General features: G+C 41.0%; 1 protein-coding gene across 5 annotated transcripts in view; it reads left to right on the forward strand.

Moving 5' to 3' along the window:
- The window catches only part of TRAF3 (TNF receptor associated factor 3), a 90,571-nt gene extending 74,865 nt beyond the window's left edge, over positions 1-15,706 (forward strand). For all 5 annotated transcript variants that reach the window (XM_073349709.2, XM_073349708.2, XM_078853391.1 and 2 more), the window contains 2 exons: positions 6,139-6,313; positions 7,720-15,706. In XM_073349709.2, the coding sequence (XP_073205810.1) occupies positions 6,139-6,313; positions 7,720-8,291 (747 nt within the window). In that variant the 3' untranslated portion in view covers positions 8,292-15,706. The remainder of the gene's footprint in view (positions 1-6,138; positions 6,314-7,719) is intronic.
- The last annotated feature ends 8,883 nt before the right edge of the window (positions 15,707-24,589 follow it).

Raw genomic sequence — 24,589 nt, forward strand, 5'->3', positions numbered from 1 at the left:
ATTCAAAGGCATAAACCATCACCACTCAATCCTTAGCATCTCAGCCCTAGACCTCAAAACACCAGTTTGAATGCCCTGGTTGAGGGCCTTAGAGACCACTCCCCACAACTTCAGCTGCAGCCTACCAAGCTTTCACATCCCTTTTGATGTCACCTCGCTCTTTTCCTCCAACACTGGGAATACTAACTTCCAACAGATGGGTCGTGGAGATCATTTCCAAGGTTACTCTATCCACATCACCACCCTCCCTCATCATCCCTCTTCAGGGACCTTTTTCACGAGACTGTAAAGAGAGGAAATAGATCACCTACTATGCTTAGGAGTCATAGAACCCATTCCTGTATGCTTCAGAGACAAAGGCTTTTATTTCCAATATTTCCTAATTCCCAAGAGAAAAGGAGGTTGGAGAGCCATACTAGATCTAAGAACACTAAACTAGTTACCTAAAGGCACAAAAATTCAAGATGGTCACACTTGCAGTAATTATTCCATCTCTAGAGCAGGAAGACTGGTTCTTGACCCTCGACCTCTAGGACATCTACTTCCATATATTGATCCAGCCATCCATAGACGATTCCTCAGGTTTACCCTTGGTCAGGACCATTACCAGTACAGAGTACTTCCCTTCGGCCTCTCATCCACACCTAGAGTATTCTCCAAGGTCCTTTCTGTAGTAGTGGTTCATCTATGCACCGTGGGGATCGTGATTTACCCTTACTTGGACAACTGTCCCCTCAGAGCCCGCTCCTTCAGCGTCCTATGGGCCACCTATAGGATCGTGGATATATTCACACAATTGGGTTTGCAAATCTATGCAAAAGATTGATCTTGATTCCAGTACAGCGGTTGGCGTTTGTAGGGACCAATCTTGATGCAGTACAAGCGAGAGCATTCCTCCTGTGACACAGATTTCACACCCTAACCACTCTCATAGAGACAGTTCAAGCCAGCCCACAAATGCAACATTGCTTTTGACAATGGACACATCCATAATAGATAGCCCATCTGAACAACCACAAGCTTCAGGGCAAATGGTCCCCCATTGAATGGACTCTCCATATCAACCTCTTAGAACTAAGAGCGGTCAGAAATGCTCATGCACACTTTCTTCCACTGATAAAGGACACTTACATGAAAATCATGACAGACAACATAGCGTGCATGTTTTATATATATAAATCAACAAGGGGGCACCAGATCATCCTCCCTGTTCATGGAAACACTAAAGCTATGAAATTGGTGGATTTATCACAATATTTTCATTTCAGCCACTTACCTGTCAGGAGTACAAAATATAACAGCAGATAGTCTCAGCTGCAAGTTCTCACGTGACCACAAGTGGGAAATGAACCCAACAGTACTCCACTGCATATTTCATCACTAGGGAACCCCAACAGTTGACCTGATTGCCACTTACCTGAACAGGAAATTCCCACTCTATTGCTCCAAGCCCGGTCTCGGAAAACACTCCTTAGGAGACGCTCTTCTTCTCCCATGGCTCAGAGACCTTCTATACACTTTTCTTCCATTTCCTCTGATGCTGAAAATCTTGTTTAAAAAATAGAGAGTAAAAGCAAAAGTTATACTGATTGCTCCCACCTGGCTGAGACAGATGTGGTACCAATACCTGGCACAGCTAACAATATGTCCACCAATCCCTCTTCAGCCCACTCCTTACCTCCTCTCACAGAATGATGGACAAATCCTCCGTCCCAGCCTACGGTTTCTGTGGCTCAAGTCTTGGCTTCATCATGATTCCAACACACGCACAATTGCTGCTCTAAAAAGGTGCAAGAAGTGTTATTACGCGGGAGAAAGTCAGCTACCTGCCGCACTTACCTACAAAAATGGGGGAAAATTCCAGGTTTGGTGTAATTCCAAACAAATCATCCCAGTATCTTCCTCCCTCCCCTTTGTGCTGGACTACATACTAGGCCTCAAGAGGATGGGGCTATCTCTAAGCTACCTCAAGACAGAGACAGACTAGACCTGCCACCAGCCTGCCGCCAACATATAGATGGATCCTTCATTTTCGCCCATCCAGTGACAGAGATTTCTCAATGGCATAGGAAACCTATTCCCATAAACCAGGCACCCCACATGGGACCTAAATCAAAATCTAAAGAGCCTAACTAGACAGCCCTTTGAACCTGTGATCATTTGTTCTCCTCCGCATCTATCAATTAAGACAGCGTTCCTGGTAACCGTCACAGAGAACAGTGCAAATAGCGGCATTAATGGCATACCGCCACGTCACAATTTTCTTTAAAGATAACTAGAGCCCTGGAAGTCTGTGGATATCTGCATCCGCGGATGTGGATATCCGCAGACCGTGTTTGCGGATCATGGATTGGATGCACATAAAAATTTTGTTTCCGCGCAGGGTTCTAAAGACAATGTCAAGCTGAGGCCGCACCCAAAGTTCCTCCCCAAGTTTACCTCCTCTTTCCACGTGAACCAGTTCATTCACCTTCCCACATTTTACCCAAAGCCTCACCGTGACAACAGGTAGGCTCTCCTGTATACGCGTGATATTAGAAGAGCCTTGGCCTTTTATTTGGACAGGACAAAGGCCTTCAAGAAATCTATTGAGCTCTTCCTCTCAATTGTGGACAGGTCAAAAGGTGCAGTGATATCACTGAGACTTTCCAAATGGGTCTCATACTGTATTAATTCTTGCTATCGTGCTTGTAATTCGATACCTCCATCCGGAATCCATACACATTCTGTGAGATCGGTTTTCACCTCTATCACCTTCCTTAAGAATGTTCCCATCCCAGAAATCTGCCAGGCAGTGACTTGGGCATTTCCTCCATACTGTGGCAGAACAATATGCAATTACTAGAGACTTAGCTTCCAATGCTATCTTCGGCTCCACAGTATTGTTATCTATAACAGTCTCGACTCCAAAACCGCAGCCTTCCATCGGGAATACTGCTCGGGATTCACCTACAGTGGAGCACCCATCGGGACACTTCTTGAAGAAGAAGAAGAATTTATTCACTTTGAGCAGTAACGATGGATCCTAGTTGTTCAGTACACAGGCACTACTTTATTGATTTACACCTTTCTTCTATGAGGGAATTGCTGTAGTATCTTTTAGCATAGTATGGTAGAACTGAGAAGGAAAAGAAGAATTACCATGAAGGAACCAATTATTGCTCCTTGATATGATTGACTGGGAGCTTAAATTCAGAACTTTGCTAGACACTAAAAATCATGGTCTTAATACAGACGCTGGATTTATGGCTTATTACAACAGTCCGTAACCCACTAATCCCACTTTTTGTCCTGTAATTACCGGGGTGTTAACACGCCATTTCACCTTGAATGGTCCCTCAGAATATGTGCTAATTACTTATGCTAAACAATATGTTGGACCTTGTAGTTAGCTGTGACACTCTCAGTAAGGAGGGTTCCCAGACCAGAGGAAGAGCTCTGTGTAGCTTGAAAGCTTCTCTCTCTTGCCAACCGAAGTTGGTCCAATAAAAGATATTACCTCACCCACCTTGTCTGACTGAAAACATGTCTCTTTCCTCCTTCATGAAATCTGTTAAGATCCTTTTGGAGTCCTACTGTTTGAGTTCTGAAGGATGCTTAGTTTTAGTAGCCAGGACTGGTCCAGAAATAATGTGTAAGATTTTTATAAATGGATAAAATATCTATAACAAATGATCTACCTACAGAAAATTAAAAATCATCAACTTCAGTATTTAGAAAAGGCATGTGTGGCTTAATGAAGGCATAGAGCTGTGTGTGCTAATAATTTGGAGAAGTTAGTGGTTGAAATAGAAAGTCATATATAGAAAATTCATATCTGCTTGAAAATTTTTGAGTACAATGTGAGACATCTACATGCTGACTAATGACATAATTAGAGAAAATACAATTCTCCACTGCTGCATTAAATTCAGGTTTAGTTTGTCAGTATTCCAAGTGTGAAAATCCTCTGCCTGTCTGCAGGGGGAGAGGCAAAAGATACCAGAGCCTCCTTTTCAATAGATTACAGACCTATTTCCATGTACTGTATTTGGAATTATCCTGAACAATTGTGAGGGATAAAATATAACACACTGGCAATAAACAAAACTCTCTTTGTAAACTTGGATGCATTGTGGTCAAGAATAGCATATTAAATATGGCTTGGTAGAGAAAAAGTTGTTCCCAAAAAAGCAATAGTTGGATCATTTTCTCCCATATTGGCACCATTGTTCCCAGGAAAAACCTTGCCTATACTTTTTTCTGTATTTTTCCCATAGTGGCACTTCCTGGTTCATCTGAAAATTATTTTTCTTTGTATTGTGCCTATTGGTGCCAGTCAGAGATCAGGGCCCCATTGTGTGAGGCACTGTACAACATACAACAAAAAGATGGCCGCTGCCCCAGTGAGCTTGCAGTCTAACTCTAGTGCCATGAATACAAGTCAAGAGTCAACTTATGGGTATACTTTAAATTTGTGTGTGCTTCTGAATCTGTGAACTCCTGGTCTGTTTGTTGATATCCTCTTATACAATTGGGTTAGGTCATCTCATGGTGTGCTCCCTTTTAGAGATACATCTCAAGGCTGTTCTCTGTTTTATTCCCCTCTGTGGTCTTTTGCCCCAGAACAGAAGGTGAAATAATTTTTTTTGTATTTGTAGTTTATGATTAGTATCACTACGCACAGTAACATTAATCTATTTGATGGGAGCACAGATCCACACATTTGATTTAGTACAGAGCTTTGCTTCACATAGTCATCATTTCAAGATTCATACATACTTATTTTGAAGCATCAGTGTAAAAAAAAAAAAGTTACGGTTATTCTTGAAACGTACTACATAGCTTAGTATTTCTTAGCTATAGCAGGATAAAACACACCTATAGAATATAATAATTCTACTAGCTGACTGTCAAATTCGAAGCATTCATTTAATCATTACAGATTTCCAGTATGTATTGAAACTGAGTGGTTAAAATAAACTTCCAAAAGGGGAAGTGAATGAAGTGTGGGACATTAAGGTTATCACCACAAAGAACATTGAATGCTTGGTTATCTGCCCAGAAGGTAGACACAAAATAAACTGAACTTGTCTTTATATTTAAAGTGCAAAAAAAAAAAAAGTAGAAGTGAAACGTTTTGAAATTTGCTGGGGATTTTTAATAAACTCTGATAGATTATATGAAACCGTCAAGTCAGATCTGGAATTTAACTGTAGCTGGTAGCCAAAGCAGTTTCTTGTTTCAAATACTTTCAGTATCATTTGAACTCTATAATTGAATACATGGTTCTGGCTAAAATTCCTGCTGTTCTAAATTAGCCGTGACAGTATAAAACATTCCATATTTTTTGTATTAGATTTGAAGCAATCTGGTGGGTGTGCTCTTCTTTCCTTGCTTAATTTTTTTATTAAAATAGAGTATTGAGAAATGAGATGAGTGTGCCTGCTTCAGAGATGAGAAGATTTTCTGCACTTCTCTTGAACAAAAACCTCATGGCTTTTTAAAATTATGAATAACTGTACAAAATCTGAACCAAGGAGCACCTTCAGGATTCATGGCCTGTTTAAATTTAGGAGCAAAGGGTGCTTGAGTGACCAGAAGCATGAGTTTTACTGACTTTTGGCTCTTAAATCACTTAGATGCTTTTGAAAATCCCACCCAAATTAAACTCAACAATGAATAAAATCTTCATTATAAGACCTTATATTGAAACAAGCTTCTGTAATCAAAGACCAAAATACTAATTTTCTAACTTTTTCCTAAATCTTATTTTTACTGGAGATCCTGACAGTGCTCTAAAAATAATAATAGCACATCCAGAGGACTTTCTCATTTCAAAGTGCTGTTCAGACATTCATTTGTCACAACACCCTGGTGAATTAGTTATCTCTGTTCACGCTTGGTGGAAACTGAGAGGTTGTGTCATAACCAAAGCTACCCAGAAGATCAGTGGGGCAGAGCCAGTAGTAAAACTGTTCCTATTTTAGTCCCGTCCTTGTTTCTCTAGATTATGCTACCACTAAGGTTCATTTAAGTGATGTGAGTTTATTTTAAATGTTTTTTGTCACAGACCACAATCGTTGTATAGCCTTCATTATTTCCAGCTTTTCCTGGTAGTTGTGTTTTCTTTTAACTAAATTTTACTGTTTCATAAAGCGAGTGATAGACAATCAAGCAGAGAAATTGAAAGAACTGGATAAAGAGATCCGCCCCTTCCGACAGAATTGGGAGGAGGCGGACATCATGAAGAGCAGTGTGGAGTCCCTCCAGAATAGAGTGAGTGAACTGGAAAGCGTTGATAAAACTGCAGGACAAGGAGCTCGAAATACAGGTGAGTGTAAGCACAATGAAGTAAAGTATTGCCCAGCAGCTACTGTAAAAAAGCCAAATGAGCTATTTTGAATGTAACTCCCTTTGTGATTTTCCTTTGAAAACATTGGTAACGCTGATCCTTCAGTTTCTTGAAAAGGAAATTAGGTGTGTAATCTTTTTGTTAATGACATGACACTTTCCCTCCTAGCTATACCTTAGACTTCTTTCCTATCTTACTTTGTTCTCTTGAACATAGTATTGATTACACTGAAAGTTAATTGCAAATATTTCCTCAGCTGGTCTTAGAAAGCTAATAGATTCCAGTAGCTTCTTAATAAAATATTTTCAGTGTATTGACAAGTCTTTCTGGGGTAATATTGTCCCAGTGAACAGATCAGTTATTTTTATTCACTTGAAAATATGCTTCCAGATGTCAGTGTACAGTCTTTTATGTCTAGTACAGAGGAATGTTTGATGTAAAGAAAACAGTGAGATCTATTTGAATAATAAGGTCATTGCCTCACACATTGAACAAGGTGATGAAAACCACAAGTTAGCAGTACAGTGTAGACCATTCTTAAGGGTTCAGGCAATATTGTTTGGTTTAAAGACAAATTACTATGTAAAGATAATTTTAGCAAAAAACTCCCTCATGTAAGTACCTCTACTAATCCATACTACCTATTTTTGTTATCGTTGCCAGAGAGTAAAATACAAAGGAATAGTGATGACTATTATGTTCCATGAGAGGGGAAGAAAGGACACATTAAAAAATGAACAAACAACAAAACCTTGGGGAGGAGGGAGTACTTAGTACCATGTAATGCAGAAAACTGTTTATCCATAATAGGACATAGCTTGAATTTTCAGCTTTTACTCATAATACATTTGCTGCTGATCCCTGATGAAGGATCAGGCAAAGATGAAGATTCTGAAACAACCCAAGGTTCTTCTACATTTAAATGGAATCACATGAGTTCAGTCATCATTTTCAAAGGTTTCCACAGTGATAAATCTACAGTTAATATTATTAGATGCTTGGTAAACGGCTGATTAGGCAAAAATGTCAGATTTTGTTTTTTAGCTTTGGCTGTATCGCATTGTGATTTGAACAATATTTATGCTGGATGTTTTGAGTGCTTGACATTTCTATCAAGTGTAGTGCAGTTCCCAACTTCCTCTATAATACAGTAAAATATCAGCTTTATAAAAGAGCCAATTAATATCACTGCTTGCTGGCAGTGGAAATTATTGTATGTGGCTAAATGTCAGTTGATTCTTAACTTTATACTGTTTTACCCTATACTATTATAGTATTGTGAGACTTATTTATTTTGTGCTATTGATTATTAATTCTCTATATTTTTTTTAAAAAAGTTAAATTATTCTTTTCTTCTCACAAACCCCCTCTCCATTTTCTACTAGCCGTACTAGAGACGCAGCTAAGTAGACACGATCAAATGCTGAGTGTTCATGATATTCGGTTGGCTGACATGGACCTCCGATTCCAAGTGTTAGAAACGGCCAGTTACAATGGAGTATTAATTTGGAAAATTCGAGATTATAAACGTCGGAAACAAGAGGCTGTCATGGGGAAGACTCTGTCCTTATACAGCCAGCCTTTTTATACTGGATACTTTGGCTATAAGATGTGTGCCAGAGTTTACCTTAATGGAGATGGCATGGGAAAAGGGACGCACTTGTCATTGTTTTTCGTCATAATGCGTGGAGAATATGATGCCTTACTTCCTTGGCCATTTAAACAGAAAGTGACTCTGATGCTAATGGATCAGGGACCTTCTCGACGTCACTTAGGAGATGCTTTCAAGCCAGACCCAAACAGCAGTAGTTTCAAGAAGCCTACTGGAGAAATGAACATTGCATCTGGCTGCCCAGTCTTTGTGGCTCAAACAGTTCTAGAAAATGGAACGTATATTAAAGATGATACTATTTTTATTAAAGTCATAGTGGATACTTCGGATCTACCAGACCCCTGACACACAAATGGGGAGGCAGATTAAACAGAAGACAACTCCATTTGGGGGTTTTCTATCAGTTTGTCTTCAATCAGAGGTCCTAAAGCACAAAGGACCACCTTGTGGAACAGAAGGAAGAGTTTGAAGGCATAACTTCTTAGGGTCCAATGGCGAAAGTAGCAACACATTAAGAAATCATACCATGGTATATTTTCTAATAGAACTCATAACACTTAAACTCTGAAGAATTATTAATCCCTCATGAGGATAATTATTACAGTCGGAGAGGCTTTTTTATTTAACTTATTCATCTAGTCAATTGGAGGTGAAAAGACATGTAAAGTATGTGCTGAATAAATTACCTGACTTTTCTTCATTTAGACTAGAATACAAAAAAATTCACATGTGGATTAGCTGGAAACTGTCAGCATGTTAAGTAAAAGAAGAAATGATGAAGTAATGTTGCAACTATGATATAATTACTTTGAAAAACTAAGTGCAATCGTGTCTGAAATACAGTATATTGTCTTTTTAAGGCCTCATCTGGTCTCTGTTTTAATAATTACTTTGTCAGAAGACCTTGGAAAATATCCAGGTCTTCTTGAAAGTATCTAAATCAGAATCATATTTTTATTTAAAGTTATATTAATAATTGTTACAGAAAACATTTTATTTTAAAGCAGTTGATAGACTGATATTTCTTGGAAGAAAAATAGAAGATATCAAACACTGGTTATCACTTGTGATAAAAAAAGAAATTATTCAACTATTGATGTTATTTCTCTTTAGAAATGTAAACCTACAATATATGTCGTAGTTAATGACACTATTTCAAAATTAAGGAAAAATCACTCATGGATGCTGTGCATCATTATCAGATTTATAATTGTTTTCACCCTAAAATAGGGCATTTGTTGAACTTTGGAGTTCTAAACGGAATCCTGTACGCTTTTAAAGTTCTGCCTCATGCTTTCCAATCAAGCTATATATATTGCTGACAGCATAAATGTGCAACACCTAATATTTTCAGTGTGGGGGAAGAGGATTAGTGCAGAAAAACAGCCAGTCATGATCCTCTAAGTTCATTCTATACTAGCGATCATTGCATCTTATTAAGGATATATGATCAGAAAGCAACGGAAAGATGATGGTGGCTTGCATGCATACATGTGCCTTAAATGTGATGTGCTGCTTATAACCCATAGCTTTGTATTTAGATTAATTATAATACCCAAAATGGTGGTTTTAACTGGACTTCAGGCAAAATGTGTAGCCTTGTCTTCAGAGCCCTTAGATAATTTGCAACATGCAGAATAGAAGCCAAAGTCCAGGTTTGGCTGCGAGAGCTTCTATGGAATCCATCATGTTCAGGTCCCAAATTTGTATGCACACTGCTCCTATGGAGCTTGGACTTTGACAATGCCCCTAGGCTAACATGAAGGAAGAAGTCATGCTTCCTCCCAATCCTGCGTATGGAAGGTGGCAGCACTTTAAATTGACTAATCTGAGAATTCTGAATGGATATTAATGTATACGCTAATTGTTGTCTGTTCACGGCAGACTGACAAACATCCTAACCGGGAAATACACAGGTTTCTTTGTTATCACTGCCTGAACTTCAGCAGCAAGCATTTCCCAACCCTGAAACATGCTGATTGCAACCCACTGCGTTTATCTACTTCTGCTTGTTAGTCTGGAAGTAGAGAGTCCAGTGGCATAGCTTAACTATATACCAGTCATCTGGGTGCTACTTTAAAATCTGAGTGCTGCTTAGAACTAATGTGAGAAGCAAATTAGTACACCTTTGTGCATATGAGAAGGAATTGTGCTGGTCCTCTTGACTGTCAGGGTTGTACCCATTCAGTTTTCCACTTTTGGGGGAGTAGACACAATATTTACCTAGGGCTCAGTTGAATTCATGCCTTTGTAGTTCAGCTTGTCTCTGTTGCCATTGTCTTTTATGGCTGTGCCTTCACAAACTGTGCCTGCAAGAAGTACTTTCCTGTTACAAATATACAGTGCATGCTAAGTGGTCTTCATGGGTTTTCCAGGCACCTGCTAGAATACTGCCTGCTTCTTGGCATCCAAAACATTCCATAGCAATCAGTCTTCCTGTTCTTGCCTTCTACTGTCTAGGTACTATATTCCTTGTATGGTACATAGGTGACAACAGGTGCAGGCTATTGTAAGGAGGCATGTGCTAATGTTTTACTTGTGGCACAGAAGGAGGACTTCCTGCAGAAGATCTATATGGCACTTGCAGTTTTATGCAGGCAGCCTAAGTAAACCCATCACTTATGCTTTAGATCAAAGGTTCACTCAACTTGCATACCATTCTAATAGTCATGAATGTAGGCAGCTGAGCTTTTGTGTATGTGCATCACAGAATTTTACTGAAAACAGGATTCCCAAGTGGAAATGTCCAAAGGGCTCTGCTCCCATTGCTAATATATGTATTGTGAAATTTAAATGAAAATGTGTGGTCACATAAGAACAGTTTCTATCCTGTTTGACTCTGAGACTGATTTAGGTGAGAGTTGTATTATAATCAGGCCCCTGTGTGTTTTGCAATTTTCTAGTTACAGACTCCAGGTCTTGCAGCAGAATTATGCTCCTGAATTCAAGATCGTAAACAAAAAATGAAATAAGAACAAGTGTAAATTTATAGTGTAATCTTCTTGAGTCTGCATACAGCTTATAATAATTCTAGGATGTCTGAATCACCAATTCATTTCAGTATGATGTTAACTCTGAAACCTCTTGATGAAAATTTAAATGTCAACAATAATTGTTTGCTGGTTATTTTACCAGAAACATCAACTAATGAATTTAATCCATAGTTCTCCAAACTTCATTCCATGCTTACTCAGATGCCAGAAGTCCCAGCTGCCAAAACCTCCAGCTTCATTCTGACAGCTTCTGTAATGCAGTAATGTATTGTCAATACAAAAATCTTTTGGCATTGATTTTAATATCAAGATAATCAACATGGAAGCTGATACTGACTGTATTTTCATTTTTAAAAATGATGTGAAGCTGCCACAGAATTTCCAGTTTGCTCCCCTTAATTCTGCAAAATTTAACTATATCCTGCTGTGGAGTACATCAATTACAATATCCCCATATCTGCAGAACTCGCCAGATATCCCTGGACTGAGAGATTTTTGCTGTATATGCAAGTGGGTTCCCTCAGCTTCCCAGCAGTGAAAGTATGTAGCACTTAGAGAAATAAGGTCATGAAATGTCATCCAAATTTTGGGCAAAGATTCCTTGTGCTTTACTGCCCTGTGAGTCTGGTAAATTTATTAAACATTTTTTTTCCCCTGAACATTCAGGTTTTTTTTCCTCCCAGATATTTCAGAACTTTTCTGGGGACTATCTATAAAAATGACTCATAGGGCTATATTCTGCCCACAGATCACACCTTTGAAACCCCATGAGCCTCAGTAGAGTTGCATGAACGCAGTGGAGGGTCCATGGTATTTGAGTTACAGTGCTAATCATTACCATCAACAGCATTTAGCAAAAAGATTTAAGTCTACCAGAAATTGGCTGTTGTATGCTATACATAGAGTATGCATGCATTTGTTGTTTAAAAAAAAAAAAGTCTCATTCCAAACAGGATGAAACTATTTCAGCGTTTAAAGACCAATCTGTGATCCTTATACATGACCGCGTTTGCATTACTTCTCCGTTGATCTTAAAGGGATCTTGTTTAGCTGTTGTCTACATGTACGCCTTCACAACTTAAGTCAACTGCTGACTTTTTATATGCAATGTTGATTTCAGCCTTTTACTGTAAATTTGTTCTTCTCAAAGAGAATGTGCAATAGGAAAACAGAAAAGGGTAGCTTAACTTCAGTGATAATGAAATGTAATGGGTAACATGCTAGTTATCTTTTTAAAAAAAAAAAAGAAAGAAAGAAAGATAAAATGCAGTTTAATTCCTCTTCCAAATTGGTTTTCCAATTTGGAAAAGGAAAGTTGAAGATATGAAATGTGCCTGATGAATCTCTCAAATGCAAGGTAATGGAGATCTGTGTGTGTTGTAGTTGTAAAATACTGAACCCATGAATGTTAGGGTACGATTGTACTGCTCAAGTTGCTACCAACTTGCCCTGGTTATGGCATGTTGCGACTGAGTTTAAAACCCACCTATTTGTTAACTATAGTCCATCATGCTGAATAGGCATTTCACCAACAATGCAGTTTCTAATAACATTGGTGCTCTGTGGTGCAAGACAGAAAAGCCTGTAGGCAATGGTAGAGAAGTATTCTGCACCTCCTGACTATATCAAATGTTACTGCAGTCTTGATGCCTTGATGTTTAACTATGCAAATATATTAATAGGTGGAGGGACAAAAATAATCTTAGCTAATTTTAGTTACAAACCTAGTATCTTAGTTTTCACTGTTACAATGTTATATATATTCCGGGTTTGTCATCAGGCAAAGAATTGTTTGACCATATAGAAGTGGTCAAAATAACCCCAGCCCCCAAATCAGTCTTGGTCGACTGGTGCAAATATTTTTTGCTGCTGTTAAGGGAGACTCATGGATAGTAGCAAGCCCTGGATTCCCACACTCCAGGTATGAAGACTCAGCACACTGCACACAAAATCTGCTTTGTCTCGTGGGAAGTGGGTAGCTTGCTGGATCCTTCTGAAAACTTTATATGGATGCTCCAGGGAGTGGCGTCTAGTTCACACACCCTTCCTTTTACTCAGCTAATCAGGAGATTCAGGGTTTTTTTTAAAAAAAGAAATAGTTGGTGCTGGGCAGCTCAGACGGAAGAGGTGGGGCAAAAGATTGTTTATTTTTTATTCGTGAAGGTAAGAACATGGAAAAACAGCTAGTCCTCTGCCCACCTCTTCCTGGGATTCCTGCGGTTTACTTCAATCAATACCTCTCAACTTCTGTTGACCTAGAAATCATGGAAACTTCAAAAAAAAAAAATCTACCCTGGACTTTGGTCTATTTGATCATGATTCTTAGTGCTTACTGTATAATACATAGTGCTTTTCATTTACAAAGCATTTTACAAACAAGAACTAATCCTCACAAGAAGCATTCACATATTATAGGCAGGAAAACTGAGTTAGAGAGGTGGAATGACTTGCCCAGAGCCACAAAAGGAACTTGTGTTGGAGCCAAGATTAGATTAGAGGTTCCTGTCTCCTAGTACTATGTTCAGACCACTGGACCTCACCTTTTCATGTGTTTATCCCTTAAAGAAACTGAAAAACAAAGTGACTTATTTTAAAGACCCACAGTCAAGACTGTAAGGGCTAGAATTAAACATACGAGCTGTCATGATTTGGGGGCATGCACGTGACAGCCCACGTGTTACCAAACACAGTACTTTTCAATTGTTCTTTTTATGGTGCCCTCATTTTGGGGAATAGATTTTAAGGGCTCAAGTAGGCAGGGGGACCAAAAACCGTTTAAGTGGATTTATTGTGGTATGTCAACCTTTACTGTGACCCTTTCTCAATCAGTTAGCTGAGCAACGAAATTGAGGGTTTCACTGTTACTTCCTGCCTTTTAATCTGAGTCTCAAGACAGTGCCAAATGGAGGAAGGTCAAGGAGAAATTTTGGGTGCAAATTCAGAGGCATCCCTTAAATTCTGTTAGAGTTAAGAGAGACAGCACACAAGGGATCTGTTTAATCCTATTTCTCTTCTAATTTATTGGCAAGACTGTAGCGTTTGTCTTCCATCTCATGATTTTAGTGTCTATATTAGGCCACGTTTTCTCCAAGTTAGGATTAGTTCCTTAGGGTTCAAATAACATCTAAATTTCACAGAGCTACACCTGATCCAATATCCCAGGATTTATGTAAATTCAGATCTGGATTCCAACTCTGTGGTTTTGGTTCATCAACCCACTTAAGCAAGGGTTGTTTGTTCGTGGTGTTTTTTTTACCTTTTGGTCCTTTGGAACTAAACTGTTAATTTGGTTGCCAGTTCCACGAGGACTTTTTAACTTCTTAGCAATGCCAGTGTCCACTCGCACCATTGCTAGCAGTGGGATGCGCAGTGAGAAAATTTGACTCTGTCTAAGGGTTACTGAGATAAACCAGCATTGCCATACGTAAAGGTCATTCTCCTGCATAGAGTGTTCTGAGCTTTAAATTCAGTTATAGCTCATTTTTGAAAGGATACATTTTCCAACTATGACCTGTCTCACTGGCAGCGAGTTGTATAATCTGCACTTGTGGAATGGAAAAGTTCAGGCTTCTATCATTGCTGATGCACCATATGATCCACACATTTATTTTCCTTGTAGCTGTTGTGTTAGGGGTTATATAACTTTTCAGTTTTATAGGGGAATAAAGTTCAGGATTTCTTATGAGATATAAAACTCCAATAATTTATTAGTGATTAGGGGATGTTAATATCCCATTCAGAAGCGATGGGTTGTAGGTAGGTCCATTCCTCTCAGACAAGTAGGATAACCTTTAAAACACACGAAACAACATACAAATTAGAAAAGCTAAAAGCTGACATTTCCAAGAAATTCTCTTAAGAAATATCTGTGGAAAATACATGAGTAATCAAGAATAGTGTACAAATTAATGTTTATAAAACTTGTGTAATTTACATTTTATCTCATACTCTTCAGTGAATGGTACACCTGTTATGTTCAGTTTTACAATCCAAAAACAAAGACCAAAGAAGGCCAACCTCATTTGATTGTGTATATTCTGCCTGTCTTAATTATCAATAGCTGTAAGGATACAGTGCAAGTGATCTGGTAACCAGTGGTATTCGTACTTTTTTTTTAAGGGGGCGGGGGGTGGGGACAGACTTTAAAAATGTATAATTTATTGCTCAGCAATAACCATGTTGTTAATAATAATAATAATAATAATAATGAAGCAACATGTCTTAATTTTCCAATAGCATTATTCGATGTTGTACTTCAGTTTGTTGTATACTGTGTTTTTTGGTATTTATTTGTGTTTGGAGGTCTTGCTATGTCTTTTGTGTTTTAATGCTAATACAAGGACAGTGTGTATAAGAGTGTAGAATGCAAAACTATGAAATGCTAAACTATCTGTTATTAAAGGAAAAATAAATCTAAGTAGGAAATCGTATTTTTTTAAAACGAGATGGTGTATTGGAATTTGAATGGCTTGAGCTTACTTACAGAGTAAAAATGTAACCTTTCACCTTCTTTGTATTCATTTATATGATGACTACTTAGGGCTCCATGCATACATATAGCTAATAGACCTGTATCACATTATTGTTACAACATTTACCACCTTCTCCCACAAGATCCTTTGCTTTGGATTTTTATAACATACTAACTTCCACCTGATGAGTCATAAGTAAAATAAAGTAGGAAATTAGTGTTCAGTCTGACATCAAAACAACGGCATTGTCACCAGTAGAGTAGAAGCAATTAAGATGGGTTTTCATGCATTCATATGAAACTGCCTCCCCAGGAGAATAGTGAAAGGAGAGAGTGTGGCTTGAATTTCCAAAAACTGTAAATTATTTTTCCTCCAATAAAGTTACTGCATTTTTTGAGTTCTAAAGTTGAAACCAAAAGAAAAACAGAGAGACCTCCTACAGGCATGTTGGAAATATTGTAACACATTTAGATAGTCTACACAAAGTTACATGCACTCTCAAAATCATGCAAGTTATGTTGTTGTTCGTTTACATTTGAGTTTCAGTTGAATGATAAAGGGAATTATTGTGATTACCAACAGTGAGGGGTAAAGCATGTTGTTGTTTTTTTGTCAACCATGCAAACTTCTCAAACTGCAATTAGCTCTTTCTCCTTCTATCCTCCTCCTTCTCTTTCTCTTTCTATCTCCTGACCTCCAGATTTCTCCGTTCCCCTCATTCTCTGTCTTCCTCTCTTTTCCTTTTTGCTTTCTTTGGCCTATTGTATAGTCCCCATCTTGCCTCTGTGTGTAGAGATATGGGAAGAACTGTACCCTACATCAGTGGTTTTCAAATTCTGGGTTGTGGAATGTAAGGCACTGGGTTACAGCAGCTCTGGTCAGCACCACTGACCAGGCTCTTGAAAGTCCCATCTGCGGTGCTGCCCGGCTAAGGCAGGCTAGCCCCAACCTGTTCCGAGACAGCACTGCGCCCCGCAAGCAGCCAGCAGCAGGTCCGGCTCCTAGGCAGAGGGACCACAGGGCTCTGTGTGCTGCCCCCACCCCGAGCACTAGCTCCACACTCCCATTGGCTGCAGCGTAGCATGGTCTACAGTGCCAGCACAGGAAGTCTGCCTTAGCACCCCCACTGTGTCACTGACCGGGAGCTGCCCAAGGTAAGCCCACACCCCAATCCCCTGCCGCAGCCTGGAGCCCCCTGGAGACCCTGCACCCCAAACCCCTCAACCCTGGCCCCAGCCCTAAGCCCCCCCAAACCTGGTGCCCCCTCCTGCACCCTAAACTCCTTATCTGCGGCCCCAGCCTAGAGCCCTGACTCCCCTTGCATCCCAACCCCATTCTCCAGCCCAGAGCCCCCTCCCACATCCTGAACCCCTCATTTCTGGCCCCACCTCACAGCCTTCATCCCTCTACTCCAACCTTCTGTCCCAGCCCTGAGCTCCTCCCAAACCCCTCATCCCCAGCTCCGTTGTCGTGGGCATCAACAATTTTCTTCAACTGGGTTGCCAGAAAAAATGTTTGAAAACCACTGCCCTACGTCACACTCTCCAGTGTCTCTCTAATTACAGCTCTGGTGGCAAGGCTATGCTCTTGGCAGCATCTCTCTCTCTCTCTGATTAATCCTCCTGTCCTATGAAGTGACTAGAGGTGCAGCCTGGAGAGCTTCCCCCATGACTCTAGCTCTTCCAATCGAGGAGTATGAAGTGGATGCTCAGGATCCAAACAAGTGTCACCTGAAATTGAGAGTGACCCATGCCAATCCAGCAGGCTTAATAGATCAGCATGGTTCCCCGCACGGAATGTAAGGGTGATCAGCTTCATTATCAGCATGAAGGGTATGGCTAAGTGCAGGGCGCAGTCCTGTGGACCTAGTGGGGGAAGAGTCCTTTATCAGCATAGTCTTAATCAAAACATGGTTAAAGGAAAAAGAGACACTGTTTGGGTGGATGGATGTGGGTGTAAGTGGTGACTCTTTCTGCATGCTCGCAATATGCTTAGCTAGACCGACCCTCCTTTGCTGTGAGGGCTGTAGCTTTGGCATCCATGGGGCAGTGCACTTGATAATGCCACTTCAGGTACTCCGACATTCCCTGTCCTGCACATCACATTTTCCCCTCGGACTCATACTCCCAGTGCTCTCTGCATGTGCTGCACAGGATTAAGCCCTTGGTGTGTTATCGTCTAACAAGTGTGAAGCAATTGAACACTTATATTTTACGTTCCTCGTTCACTGATGGAGCAGATCACTCTGAAGTCGAGTCCTCAACGGCTGTCCTCAAACCTCTGGGCTCTGTCTAGAAGTGACCCTTCTGAATGTTTTCTGTTTAGTGCAGCTTAGAAGTCACCTTCCAAATATTCTTGGTTTGAGTGGAGAAAAGAAAAATTACTTTCACCATGATCCCCTAACATTACTTCCTTACTTCCTTCCCTCCCCCTCACTCCTCCCCCTCTCCCCCCCCACACAGTGAATCCCATTGGGAATTATGTATAAAACTCATTCTTTCTTTGAATAGCATAATACAAGAAGATACTTTCTGCAAAACAGGTCACAGGAGGTAACTTACGTTTATATATGGTTTCTTTCCCCAGAAGAGTATAGATTATTTCATTTGATAGAAATACAGTCCTGTCTCAGAGAGAACATGGCAGGTGTTTAACAAACGTTAAACACGATAGTTCAGAACAGGAAATGAAGAGTGCCTCTCCATTTTTATGTACAGGGTCCACATTGTAGTTACTCCACTTGGAATTGGGCCAGGATACCATGCCCTTCTCTTGCAAGAGTTGTAGGGGAATTGTTGTTAACCTAGTCAGTGGTCTTGTCCAAAAGATCTTGGGCAACATTTTCAAAAGCACTTAAATCCCTAAATCTCATCGACTTTCAGTGGGACTTGGGGCTTGACTACGTGGGGTTTTAAACCTGATCAAATTGAGTTAATCCAGTTTGAAAACAGGTACACATGGCACAAATTCATTACTGCCCATTAGCTCCACATTTATCATGAACTCTGGCGTCCTCTTGCAAAGTGGACCAGGTTTGCTTCAAATTGAATGAGACTGGTCTACTCGTGTGGACGCAATTGCTGACTAGGTTATTAAAAATTCCCCTACAATTCTTACAAGAGAAGGGCATGGTATCCTGGCCCAATTCCAAGTGGAGTAACTACACCATGCACCCTGTATGTAAAAATGGAGAAGGTACTCTTCATTTCCTGTTCTGAACTGTAGCGTTTAATGTTTGTTAAACAGCTGCTACGTTCTCCCTGAGAGAGAGAGGATTGTATTTCTGTCAGATGATATAATCTATACTCTTCTGGGGAAAGAAACCATACATAAATGTAAATTTACCTCCTGTGACCTGTTTTGCAGAAAGTATCTTCTTGTATAAAACTCATTCTCGCCTTCTTGCAGGCTTCTACTGGCTATCCCACAGTGTTTTGCAGTTTGACCATTACTGACTTGTCCATTTACATGTCTGCCCTCCCATGCTTTGGTGTCAAGTTCCCAAGATGACCCCTCCACCTTTAAAAGCTGGCATGGGGCCAGATTTTGCCCATTTGCTCTTGGATCACTGTGCATCATTTTTGTAATACAACCACAATAGCACTCTAGAAGCCAGGCACCATACCTTGCACAGCCATTTGGTGATGTGCTGAGACCCTGGATCTCATCACCATCTGGGGAGAAGTGTCAGTGCAAGAAGCTCTTGTGGCCAGCCTCTGGAATAAAGTGCTTCTTGTGGGCATTACAAAGCAGATGTTTGTGAGGAACATGGAGCAGTGCCAGACAAAGAGCAAGTTGCTCAGGAAAAAGTACATTGTCTCCTTTTGTCCTTCATTTCAATCTGGCAGGGGACATGTGACATGCCCATTTTTTTGATGAACCAGATAGGGTTCTACACAATTATAGTACCACCTGTCCCAGGCACCATTTGGATCCTGCGGCCCACACTTCTCCCCACCATCTCTCCACCCCCCTGAGGATGATCTTTTGGAAGATGAACAGAAGGCTGCCTCAGAGGAACTGTCCCCCTGAGAGACAGGATCTTTTGGGGACACAGGATCCTGATGCCGATCAGCTGGAAAGCTAGCTGCAGTCCTGCTCTGCATCAGCTGATCCTGAGTTCCAGCCAGGAACCCTGGCCAGGACTGATAAGGCAGATTCCTGGAGGCTTTGGTATGTATGTACCTAGACTTACCATTTGTGGTGATGATGATTACTGTACAGTACAGTACAGGGAAATGGGATTATTTAGTCTGCTGAAGAGAAGAATGAGGGGGGATTTGATAGCTGCTTTCAACTACCTGAAAGGGAATTGCAAAAAGGATGGATCTAGATTGTTCTCAGTGGTACCAGATGACAGAACGAGGAGTAATGGTCTCAAGTTGCAGTGGGGGAGGTTTAGGTTGGATATTAGGAAAAAAATTTTCACTAGGAGGGTGGTGAAGCACTGGAATGGGTTACCTAGGGAAGTGGTGGAATCTTCTTCCTTAGAGGTTTTTAAGGTCAGGCTTCACAAAGCCCTGGCTGGGATGATTTAGTGGGGGACTAATTCTGCTTTGGGCAGGGGGTTGGACTAGATGACCTCCTGAGGTCCCTTCCAACCCTGATATTCTATGATTCTACTGTGGCCCTAGCTTTAGGAGTAGCTCACATCCACCTGCAATGGCTGAGGCCAGGTGCACTATGGCCCTCCTGAGTTTCCAGTCCCCATCTCAGCCAACACTGTCCATTCAGTCCTCCCAAACCTGTGTCCAAAACGGCAGCGACTCTGCCCAGGCAAGCGGCCTCTGTGATGTGCTAAATCCACAACACTCAACTGCTTTCAGAATCACCGCATAGAGGGCCCTTACCTATCCGTTTGTTTTCCTTTCCCATTCTCTGGAACGATTTGTACAGTGGGGTTGCTGAGAGCCAGTGAGCCAAACTGTAAACCCTGCACATAATGGAAACTACTTCAACCCAGGGGGTACGGCAGCACGCTTAGTTCCAGCACTTGTGCCATTCTCTCATCTCACCTAACTGGCAAACCCACCCATCCCTTTTTTTGCTGTCTCAAAACTGGCAACCAGCAGTGTGGCACAGCTGCAATCTCTATGCTGCCCAACGTGCTCCCCCACCCAGCGGATCAGAATAATGAAAACATTCACTTGTGCAAAATTCAACAGTTTATTGCACCAGGGGATACAGGAAAAGAAGTGTGGTTAGTGTTCATTGTTGAAGTGTGGTATAAATTAGGGCTGTCAATTAATTGCAGTTAACTCACACTATTAACTCAAAAAAAGTAAGTGCGATTAAAAGAATTAATTGTGATTAGTAGTAGTTTTAATCACACTGTTAAACAATAATAGAATACCAATTGAAATGTATTAAGTATTTTTGAATGTTTTTCTACATTTTCAAATATTCCAGGGGTCATGCTTCCTGCCGATGATGCTTGTTAAAAGAAATAATGTGTTAATTAAATTGGTGTCTGAGCTCCTCAGGGGAGAATTGTATGTCTCCTGCTCTGTTTTACCCGCATTCTGCCATATATTTCATGTTATAGCAGTCTCGGATGATGACCCAGGACATGTTTGTGTTAAGAACACGTTCACTGCAGATTTGACAAAATGCAAAGAAGGTACCGATGTGAGATTCTAAAGGTAGCTACAGCACTCGACCCAAGGTTTAAGAATCTGAAGTGCCTTCCCAGATCTGAGAGGGATGAGGTGTGGAGCATGCTTTCAGAAGTCAGAGCAACACTCCAGTGAGGAAACTACAGAACCTGAACCATCAAAACAGAAAATCAACCTTCTGCTGGTGGCATCTGACTCAGATGATGAAAATGAACACGTCGGTCCACACTGCTTTCGATTGTTATTGAGCAGAACCTGTCCTCACCATGGATGTGTGTCTCTGGAATGGTGGTTGAAGCATGAAGGGACATATGAATCTTTAGCACATCTGGCAAGTAAATATCTTGGGACACTGGCTACAATAGTGCCATGCAAATGTCTGTTCTCACTTTCAGGTGATGTAAACAAGAAGTGGGCAGCATTATCCCCCGCAAATGTAAACAAACTTGTTTGTCTGAGTGACTGGCTGAACAAGAAGTAGGACTGATTGGACTTGTAGGCACTAAAGTCTTACATTATTTTTTTTTGAGTGCAGTTATTTTTGTACATAATTCTACATTTTGTACATAATTCTACAATTTAACTTTCATGATAAAGAAATTGCACTACAGTACTTGTATTAGGTGAATTGAAAAATACTATTTCTTTTGTTTTTTACAGTGCAAATATTTGTAATAAAAATAAATATAAAGTGAGCATTGTACACTTCATATTCTGTGTTGTAATTAAGTCAATATATTTGAAAATGTAGAAAACATCCAGAAATATTTAAATAAATGGTATTCTATTATTGTTTAACGGTGTGATTAATAGCGAGTAAAATTTTTAATTGCTTGACAGCCCTAGTATAAATGTGCACTGCATGCCCCATTAAGGCACAGACAGCACTGCTCTCTGCTGAGGTACAAATGCCCTGTAACACATGTTGTAGGTCACAATCACTACACGACCCTATATATTTGTCTCTGCATGTCTGCAGGGGAGATACAGCAGAAGTTAAGACTGAGAAATCACTTGATTTTGTTTCTGACATTACAGAGAATAGCAACATGCCTCTCCACCCCCTGGCTATAGGTTGCAAGCCCCTTCCATTCCTGCTGCATTTCTGGGGTACCATCCTCTTGAATAACTTGTCTCACTGGGCTACCCTTCACCTTTATCAATAAGACCATTCTCTGCCGCCTAGTCACCTGCCTCACCATAATGCCGTCGAGAGTCAGGACAACCTAAAGGAGATTATTATCCAGCTCGCCTCCCCCCTTCACCTCTCTGACCCCGCAGAAACACCTCCAGCACACAAATAGAACTGCAAAAACAAACCTGAAACATAATTCCATACCCCCACCTTATTAACAGTGTAGTCAGCAGATAGACATTCTAATGCCTGCAGCACACTTCTCACACACAGACCACTTGCCATCTCTGAGGTGCCACCAAGGCTGGGAAGAGGTAGAGTCCCACATATGTAATAAAAAATGCTGATGGCCAGTCTGGAATATGAACAATAAGTGACTGTTTTTCTTCCCACCTGCAATGGCCAGGCCTGCAAGGACAGGGCTTCTATCTACTGCTGAGAGGCTGGCCAACCAGAGGTGGTAAAAAAGAAAGACGCAGGATAAGATGTTTACAGAACTCATAGCAGAGTCCCAGAGGAAAGCGAGGCTGGCTGAGAGATGGAGGCAGAACCTTATGACCCAGAGGGAAAAAGAAATGCAGCTCTCCCAGCAGCTTGTGGCAGTGGCCAAGGACAGCATCACCATGGCCATGGAGAGCATGGGAAAAGACAAGGTGATTCAGAGGCAACTCATGGATGCTATCCTGAGCCAGAATGCTCTCCTCCAAAATATACTACTGAGAGGCCAGGAGTCCCATCATTTAGGGCTCAGCCATTTCCTTCTGCCCCTGGACAATATTGGCTACTGGGCCAGCAGCAGCTCCTCCCTGCCATACCCCTGTAGTAGTGCTATGAGCAGCCATTCCCCTCTCAGAACCAACCTCCAGGCACCAAGAACATGGGCTGCTGGGAGCCCAGCAGTTCCGAGTCCTTCAGCGCCTCTGACAATTTTGAGCTGTGGCACTTAACCCTAGAGACCATATGGGCAAGAGGAGGCAGAGAGAAGGTGCATACCTGCCTATCACTGCCACCCCTCCCCCAAAAATAATTGTTCTCTTTCCACTGTTAGTACTGTTGCACTTCCAGTTGTGTTTGCATGGTTTTAATGACAGGTTTGTTTACCATCCATCAGGAGTAGATTGTTTAGTTCAATGTACTTTCAAATACAAAAATATTTTTGTATTTTTTCCATTGGTTCATTTACAATTTTGGTTTTTGTTATTGTTCTTTATTAATAAAAACCATGTTAACTCCATCAATTATGAGGCAGCACTGCATTTAACTCAGGAAATCCTTTACATAAATCTGCAATAATTCATAGGGTTTTATAGAATTACAGAGAGAATGTTCCACCATCCAGACACGAAACCCCAGTGTTTGCAATGTCTGTCCCAACGTGCCCTCACAAGCTAACAACTGCACACGTTCAGACATGAGACTCAAAATAGGACCAATAGGTAGCCTGACAATATCCCCACAGGTGTTAGCATTTTCTATGGGATGCCTTGCTGGCTGCTTGATTCACAGAAGACTCCCACCCATCGTTATGGCTTTCTGCCTCTCATAAACATTGTGCAGAACACAACGTGCAGAAACTTTTTTTTCTGCTACTTCCAACCTCTTCCATAAGCAGCGCCAACTGCCTTTCAAACAACCAAACACAAGCTCGACTACTACTACCAGTTAAAATGTTCCTTCCATGTGTCCAAGTGGCCTGTATATGGCTTCTTTAACCAGGGCATCAGAGGATAAGATGGGTCTACCAGAATAACTGGGCCAACCTCCATGACATTAATATCCACATTGGTCCTGGGGCAAAAAGTCCTTCCTCCATTAATTTAAATAAAACTGAGTTCCGAAAGGTCCTAGCATGGTAGATACGTCCAAACCACCCTGCATTTATATCTGTAAATCTGCTGCAGGGGTCAACCAGTCCTAGAAGCACCAGCAAGAAATACTCCTTTTCTGTTTATAAATTCTGCACCCTGATGAGGGAGCGCAAATGATAGGCACGTGGGTTCCATCAGTTATCTCAATACAGTTTGGGGACCCAATGCGTGCAAAGCCATCAATTGTCTCCTGAGCATTCCACAGCTTCAGGATCTGGTTAGACAGTACTTCGTCACTGGATAGCTGATCTGAATGAGCATGGCCCTAACAGTTGATCTCTCAGTGCTGAATTGGTTGGCACATTGATCTGTCGCCATTGGTCTGTGGCCGGATTCCAGATTGCAATGCCGATCCATTTCTCCATGGATATGGGGAACTGCATGTTGGTAGGTTCTGCCTAAAGCTCCGGGGTCAGTTCTGCAGAGATCTCAAGAACGGTAGCCCTCCCCATCCTGAAGTCCTCTTGCTACAGCAGTCGTCCCATGTCTGCAGAACAACCCTCTCCCACCACTCCACGCTGGTTTCACAGCCCAGAAATGGCCCTGAATGCTATGTAGCT

This window comes from Lepidochelys kempii, chromosome 6, assembly GCF_965140285.1.
Source record: "Lepidochelys kempii isolate rLepKem1 chromosome 6, rLepKem1.hap1, whole genome shotgun sequence".
NCBI lineage: Eukaryota > Metazoa > Chordata > Testudines > Cheloniidae > Lepidochelys > Lepidochelys kempii.